This window comes from Eretmochelys imbricata, chromosome 23 (genome assembly GCF_965152235.1).
Source record: "Eretmochelys imbricata isolate rEreImb1 chromosome 23, rEreImb1.hap1, whole genome shotgun sequence".
NCBI classification, from domain to species: Eukaryota; Metazoa; Chordata; order Testudines; family Cheloniidae; genus Eretmochelys; species Eretmochelys imbricata.
The window spans coordinates 15,924,824-15,932,693 of NC_135594.1; the positions used below are offsets into that span (position 1 = coordinate 15,924,824).

General features: G+C 69.0%; 1 protein-coding gene across 1 annotated transcript; it reads left to right on the plus strand.

Moving 5' to 3' along the window:
• Window positions 1-340: 340 nt before the first annotated feature.
• Window positions 341-7,870, plus strand: LOC144279153 (rho guanine nucleotide exchange factor 3-like). The gene is given in 13 exon segments (XM_077840628.1): window positions 341-465; window positions 1,123-1,180; window positions 1,691-1,762; window positions 3,061-3,165; window positions 3,391-3,450; window positions 3,453-3,542; window positions 3,979-4,041; window positions 4,568-4,664; window positions 4,865-4,941; window positions 5,419-5,676; window positions 6,186-6,356; window positions 6,891-7,059; window positions 7,321-7,870. Coding segments are annotated over 13 exon segments (1,449 nt in total). The 5' UTR covers window positions 341-430; the 3' UTR covers window positions 7,515-7,870.

Sequence of the window (7,870 nt, forward strand, 5' to 3'; positions counted from 1 at the left end):
GGAAGGAAGTGGGTGAGCATCACGGAGGCGGTTGTCTCCTGCCCAAGCTGCAGAACGAAGCCGGGGCGCCATGCAGCAGGGCGAGGGGGCTGGGCAGGGGGTGCTCTCCCTTGGCAGGCAGGGCCAGGCGGTGGGGGGTGCTGGGGGGCAGGGAGCCAGGTGGGGGGCTGGGCAGGGAGTGCTCTCCCCTGGCAGGCAGGGCCGGGCACTGGGGGGGCGCCATTGGGCGGGGCAGTGTGGGGCCAGCACCCTTGGTGCAATCGCTACAAACACAGGAACTGGCCCCCCCCCCGCCTCCCCTAGCGCAGGAAACCACAGGGACGGAAGCGCCTCTTGGCTTCGGGGACTTGGTGTCGAGCCACCCGCGCCCTGGGGGGCCGAGGGGAGCAGGCGGCAGGTGCAGGGGGGCCCAGGGATGCGCTGAGCGACCATGGATGAGGAGGGGCTGGCGGAGCAGGAATCATGGTAAGAGGGTCACCGGGGGATGCGGGGGAGGGAAATGTACCAAATCCTGCACCTTCCTCACCCCACAAAGACAGGGGCGGATGCTGCACAGAGCAGGGGATTCCAGATTGTCACCTCCCAGGGGCAACTGAGGCACAGAAAAGGGGCACTGACTTCTCCTGTAACTCAGGAGACCCCACTCCCCTCCCCAAGCTGGGGAGAGAACCCAGGCATCCTGGTTCCCAGCCCCTCCTGCGCTGACCAGTAGACCCCACTCCCCTCCCAGAGCTGGGGAGAGAACCCAGGAGTCCTGGCTCCCAGCCCCCGCTGTTCTAACCCAGTAGACCCCACTCCCCTCCCAGAGCTGGGGAGAGAACCCGGGAGTCCTGGCTCTCAGCCCACCCCCGCTCCAATACAGCCCAGAATAACTCACCCCATTTTGCGCCTCCCCAGGCTCGCAACATCCGGGGTAGCCAGGGGAATTACAGTTCCCCATAATGTAGCACCAAACTTCAGATAAGTTTCTTGGGGGATGTCATTCTTGATGTGTCCCCACAGCACTGCTGGAAGGAAGCTCGCAGCACCCCAGGGGAGCAGGGACTGTGGGTGCCCATTGCACTGCTGGAAGGAAGCTCACAGCACCCCATTCTTGTAACCCCCTTCCCGGTGTGTTTGCAGGTCCCCGGTGCATCGGGAGCGATCCCAGACCTCAGGGTCCCTGTCCGAGGGCTCGGGGGTGAGTGGGGGAGGGCAAGGCTGGAGTGGAGTTTGGAGCTTTGGGGTGTGGGTGGAGTGGCCATGGGGACAGAGACAGGGGTTCTGGGAGATGGGGTAGGGTAACTGTGGGGATGGGGGTCTGGGAGATGGGAGGGCTGAGGGGATGGTGACAGGGGGTCTGGGAAATGGGGCGGGGTGGCTGTGGGGATGGGAACAGGGGGTCTGGGAGATCTGGGGGTGGGGTGGGGCATCTAGGGATGGGAAATCTGGGGTGGGGTGGCCGTGGGGATGGGCACAGGGAGTCTGGGAGATCTGGGGGTGGGGTGGGGTGTCTAGGGGTGGGAAATCTGGGGTGGGGTGGCCGTGGGAATGGGCACAGGAGGTCTGGGAGATGAGGTGGGGCGGGGTGGCTGTGGGGACGGAGACAGGGGGTCTGAGAGATGGGATGGGGTGGCTGTGGGGATGGGGGTCTGGGAGATGGGGCAGGGTCCCCCCGAATCTGGCTCTGACCCCCCTCTCTCTCTGGCAGAAGAAACGGAAGCAGCAGGGGGTGCCTGGCATGGGGCAGCAGGGGCCTGAGCCCCAGACCTCTGATGACAAGGTGAGACCCTCCCTCTGCCAGGACAGACCCTCCCCCGACTAGCTCCCCGTCATTTTATCCTTATCTGCCCACTAGTACCTCTTCCCCCCACGCTGTCCCCCTTCATTCCCACTGATTCTCCCCCCCACACACACCCCCCCACACACGTGGGGATGGTTGAATTCTGGCCTGGCCCCTTTAAATCGCAGCGGTAGGCGGGGCTTCTTTGGCTAGTGGGTGTGGTCAGCTTGCTGGCAGGGGTGCGGAGTTTCTCTGTGGTTGGTTGTGCCATGGCAGGGGGCGTGTCTGGAGGAACGGGGCGTGGTGATTAGCTGCAGGGAGAAGGGCCTTGTACATAGGGGAGAGGTCCTCACCCCGCTCTGCAATTGGCTGAGGCGTGGAGTGGGGGGCATCTCCTTGACAGCAGATTGGCTGAGCAGACAGACGTGGTGTCACAGTGGGACCCCTTCCCCATACCCTGCAGTGGGGAGCCCAGGGCTCAGCCGGCAGGGGGCTGCGGGTCAGGAGTGAGGGGCACCCACAGGGCTGGGCTAGCCGGGGGCTGCGGGTCAGGAGTGAGGGGCACCAGCAGACGGGGGGCAGGGGGGATTCACCAGGGCTGGACTAGCAGGGGCTGTGGGTCGGGAGTGAGGGGCACCGGTAGAGCTGGGGGGAGCCCAGGGCTGGGCTAGCCGGGAGTGAGGGGCACCAGCAGGAATGGGGGATACACCAGGGCTGGGCTAGCAGGGGCTGTGGGTCGGGAGTGAGGGGCACCGGTAGAGCTGGGGGGAGCCCAGGGCTGGGCTAGCCGGGAGTGAGGGGCACCAGCAGGCATGGGGGATACACCAGGGCTGGGCTAGCAGGGGCTGTGGGTCGGGAGTGAGGGGCACCGGTAGAGCTGGGGGGGAGCCCAGGGCTGGGCTAGCCGGGAGTGAGGGGCACCAGCAGGCATGGGGGATACACCAGGGCTGGGCTAGCAGGGGCTGTGGGTCGGGAGTGAGGGGCACCGGTAGAGCTGGGGGGAGCCAGGGCTGGGCTAGCCGGGAGTGAGGGGCACCAGCAGGCATGGGGGATACACCAGGGCTGGGCTAGCAGGGGCTGAGGATCAGGAGTGAGGGGCACCGGATGAGCTGGGGGGCAGGGGGGATACACCAAGGCTGGTCTGTTTCTCTCTTTTCCTGCCCGGAAGCCCCTGGATTGTTTGCTGGTGGCAGGAAGCCGGGTCTATAAATAGTTCCCGGGGGCCCATTGTCTGGGTACAGCCCCCCCAGTACTGAGCCGGGCCTGGTGACACCCCCCCCCACCGCTTTCCTCCCCAGGAGCCCTGCACCAAGCGGGTGAAACCTGTCGCCAAGACCCTGTCGGCCCCGGGGCCCCCCTCGGCCAAGGTGACACCCCTGAAACGCCTGAGCCAGTCGATCCAGGTACCCAGGGATCCCCCTCATCCCGGCACTATGGGGGCCAGGACACACAGAGCAGGGCTGTCGCCAGCCCCTTCCAGCAGAGGGAGGGGGTGAGATGGGGGGTCCCCTGAGGATGGGGATGTGGGGCTGGGCGGGAGGGGGCACCCTGGGAGATGGGTGAAGGGGGGCGGGGTCCGTATTCCACTCTCAGCCAATCACTGTCCATCCTGCCCCCTCACACCCCAGAGGTCCATCAGCTTCAAGACAGAGCCCCGCCCCCCAGGCTACATCCCGCCTCCCGGGCTGGGGGCTGCCGGCGCCGCAGCAGCAAACTCTGGAGCGAGACCTTCGATCGGGTCAGTGAGGAGCTCTCGGCCCGTGAGGTGAAACGCCAGGAGGTGAGGGCGGGGCCAGGCACAGGAGGCGGGGCCAGCAGGCAAGGGGCGGAGCCTGGGGAGTGGGGGCATGAAGGAGCTGGTGGAGTAGCGAGGCTGGGGGTGGGGCATGAAACACGGTGGGGGAGGAGCCAGGCTAGGGGCGGGGCATGGAGTAAGGTGGGGAGGAGCTAAGGGCAGGGCTGGGAGCAGGTGGGGGAGGAGTCAGCCAGGGGCGGGGCATACAGCAAGGTGGGGGAGGAGCCAGGCTGGGGGCGGGGCTGGGGCTGGGGGAGGAGCCAGGCAGGGGTGGGCCTGGGAGCAGGTGCAGGAGGAGTCAGATGGGGACGGGGCTGGGGGCAGGTGGGGAGGGAGGAGCTAGGCGGGGGCAGGGCTGGGAGCCCGGGGGGGTACCACGGGGGTATCTGCGGGCCTAGCCTGACCCTCCTTCCCTCCCCAGGTAATCTTTGAGCTGATGCAGGGGGAGCAGCAACTGGTCGCAGATTTGAACCTGGTGAAGAAGGTACCTTCCCCCCCCCCGCTAGATGAGCGGTGCTGGGGGTTGGGGTCCCAGCAGGGTGAAGTGGGGGGCTCAGCAGGGTGCACTGTGCTGCGGGGGAAGCAGGGGGGGGCTCAGCGGGGGTGGTGCTATGCTGCTGGGCTATGGTGCTGGGAGGTGGGGTCCCAGCGGGGGGCAGAGAGGGGCTCAGCGTTGTGGGAGGCTCAGCAGGGGGTGCTCTGTTGGGGGGGCTCAGTGAGGGGGCCACTGTGCTGTGGGGCAAAACGGGGGGCTCAGTGGGGGGGTCCTGTGCAGCAGGGGATTGGGGGGCAGAGGGGGGTTGTGGGCAGCAGGACGAGGCAGGGGGTGCTGTGCTGCAGAGGGATTTGGGGGGGGCTGTGGGGGGTGCTGTGCTGTGGTGGGAAATTGGGGGGCTGTGGGGGGTACTGTGCTGTGGGGGGCACTGGACAGTGGGAAGAAGCGGGGGGTGCTGTGCTGCGGAGGGATTTGGGGGGCTGTGGGGGGCACGCTCACCCCCTGCCCCTTGCAGAACTACTACGAGCCGATGCTGACGCTGGCCATCCTGCCCGAGGCCGAGCTGCGCGAGATCTTCGGGACCCTGGATTCCCTGGCGCCGCTGCACGAAGGTACAGGCTGCAATTCCGCCGGGTGCCGCTGGGGGGCAGCACGGCACCGGCTGGGTGCGGGGGAGGCTCCCTGCCCCATGGGTGGGGGATGGGGGGGAGTCCACTTTGCCGCTATTTCCCCCCGTCCTGGCGCCCCCGCAGGAGGCTGCTCGCCCTACGGCCTGATCCCTGCACTGACCCACTCCCCCCCCCTTTTGCAGACTTGCTGGGGCGGCTGCTGGGTCTGAGGCAGGAGGACGGGACGGTGCCTGAGCTGGGACCCACCCTGCTGGACTGGGTAAGGGCTGGGGGGGGGAGGCTGGGGTCAATGGGGGGGTGACATTTATGGGGCTGGGGATGTTAGGAGGGGGGAGCACGGGGTTGGGGGTGGAGCTATGGGGAGGGGGATGGACATGGGGGGCCGAGGGGAAGGACAAGGGGTTTGAGGGAAGGAGGTGGGGAATACTGGGGAGGGGCGGGGGCTTGGGTGGGGGAGGGGCAGGAGGAAATGAGGGAGGGTGGGGAACCAGGAATGGGGAGACCCCCCCAAGGAGGGAAGAGGGTGGGGGGAGGGGTTCCCCCAGCTGGGCAGTGGGGCTTTGTCTAGTGTCTGGGGAGGGGGAGGTGTAACTGGACCCCCCAGCCCAGCCTGGGAGCGGGGAATGTGGCCCCACAGGAGGGGGGGATGGGGACCCCTGGCCTGGTGTGTGTGGGTGTCAGGAACGGCAGCCCCGCACCCCAGCGCTCCCCCTCTCTTGGCGTCTCCCCCCCACAGCTGCCCGGGCTGCGGGCCTACGAATCCTACTGCTGCCACCAGGTGTGGGCCAAGGCGCGGCTGGACCGCCGCAAGCAGGAGCCGGCGGTGGGGGAATTCCTGCGCCTGTGCCAGGAGTCGGCCTTCAGCCGCAAGCTGGAGCTTTGGAGCTTCCTGGACCTGCCCCGCAGCCGCCTGGTCAAGTACCCCCTGCTGCTGCGGGAGGTGCTGCGCCAGACGCCCCCCGAGCACCCCGACCAGGCGCCCCTGCAGCGGGCGGTGAGAGCCAGGGCGCGGGGGAGGGACGGGACCCCCTCTCACTGCGAGGGGTTGGTTAATACCACAAAGAGGGGGTGGTGGGGGCAGAGGGTCCCCATGCACCCTGCAGGGATGAGGTGGGCACCGTAGGGGGAGCAGAGGGTGCCCATGCGCCCCATAGGGCGGGGGGGTAGCACCGTCGGGGGGGGGGACAGAGCGTGCCCATGCACCCTGCAGGGAGGGGGTAGCACTGTGGGGGGGCAGAGGGAGCCCATGTGCCCCACAGGGAGGGGGTAGCACCATGGGGGGGGACAGAGCGTGCCCATGTGCCCCGCAGGGAGGGGGTAGCACCGTGGGGGGGGACAGAGCGTGTCCATGCACCCTGCAGGGAGGAGGTAGCACCGTGGGGGGGGACAGAGCGTGCCCATGCACCCTGCAGGGAGGGGGTAGCACTGGGGGGGGACAGAGGGTCCCCGAGCACCCCGCAGGACAGGCGAGGACCCCGCTGACCAGTGGCCCATGGGGGGCAGGTGGCGCTGGCCCAGGACCTGGTGGGGCTGATCAACAGGAAGACGGGGGAGGCCGAGTGTCGCTTCTACCAGCAACGGCTGAGCTACCCCGAGGGGGCGCCCCGGCACCCCGGCATCGACCGCTCCAGCCTGCTGCTCTGCCACGGGGACCTCCGCAACAGCAAGGGGCAGGTACCGGCCTCCCGCCCCGGCCGCCTCCCCTCAGCCAGGGCTGGGCGCTAGGGGGCATGGTGCCGTGGGGAGCTGGGCAGGGGGACTGGGGGGCAGGGGGCTGGGCACTGGGGTCGCCATAGGGTGGGGCGCTGGGGGGTGCTGGGGGGCTGGGCGCTGTGAGGGTGCCAGGGGGCAGGAGGTTGGGCACTGGGGGGCAGGGGGCTGGGGTTGCCATAGGGTGGGGCACTGAGGGGCAGGAGGCTGGGCACTGGGGGGGCAGAGGCCGGGCACTGGGGGGCAGGGTCTGGGGTTGCCATAGGGTGGGGCACAGCAGGGGGTTGGGGGGCAGGGGGTGGGCACTGGCAGGTGTCCAGGGGCTGGGCATTGGGGGGTGCCAGGGGGCGGGGAAACTATCTCCAAGCTTGGGTTACAGCGAGAGAACCCAGGAGTCCTGGCTCCAAGCCCCTCCCTCCCCGCTCTAACCACTAGAGCCCACTCCCCTGCTGGAGCCGGGGCAGGAACCCAGGTGTCCTGACCCCCCTCTCCCTGCAGAGGCTGCATGTGTTCCTGTTCCAGGAGGCGCTGGTGCTGACCCGGCCCGTCCTGCAGGGGGAGCAGGTCATCTTCCAGCTCCAGGGGCCCCCCCTGCCCGTCGGCCAGCTGGAGGTGCAGGACCTGCCTGACGGGGGGGCCCGGCTTGGGGGGGCCCTGCGTGAGCGCGGTAGGTGCCCCCCTGCTCTGCTGGGATTCCCCTGACCCATCCCCCACTGGGATCCCTGCCCCCCAGGTTGACGCCTGCTGCTGGAGGCTGGAGCTGGTTGGGGTGGGGGGCCAGCTTGGGGCGGGACTGGCTTGGGTGGGGGGCAAGCGAGGGGCAGTCTAACTGGGGAGGGGCTGACTGGGATGGGGGGCTAGGGGCTGGGGCTGGCTGGTAGCGGGGCAGCCCCCCGCTTTGACCCCCCTCCCCTCCCTTCCCCCCCAGGCAGGAGCTGCCTGCGGGTCAGCGCCGGGGCCCGGGCCCACACGCTGCAGGCGGCCGACGCCTTCGACAAGCAGCAGTGGCTGAGCCGCCTGCGCCAGGCCCTGGCCGCCCGCCCGCCCCCGGAGCTCGACGGCAGCCTGGGGCCCCTGGCCGCCCTGCGCCTGGACTGCGACCCCCCCATGGACCACACCTGAGCCGGGCTCCCCCCAGCTCCAGGTCACCGGCACGCGGAGCTGAGAGCTGAGCCGTCCGGACGCCCGGGTCCCTCCGTCCCGCCGAGCCGGATTCGTCTTTCTCCATCTCTCCCCGGACTCCTGGGTCCACCCCCCGCTCCCGTATTTATTGCGGCCCAGGGCCTTAACCCCGCGTGGGCTGCTCCCGGGCCGTCTCCCCTCCCGCGGCTGGAAGACGAAGGTGCCCCTTGGCCGCCCTGGAGTGGGAGTGGGGGGGCCAGGGGCTGCCCCTCTGCGGGGGGCCCTTGCGTGTCCCCCTGCCCTGTGCCCCACTGGCCTTTCTGTGACCAGCTGCCAATAAACCTGTGATGGTCATG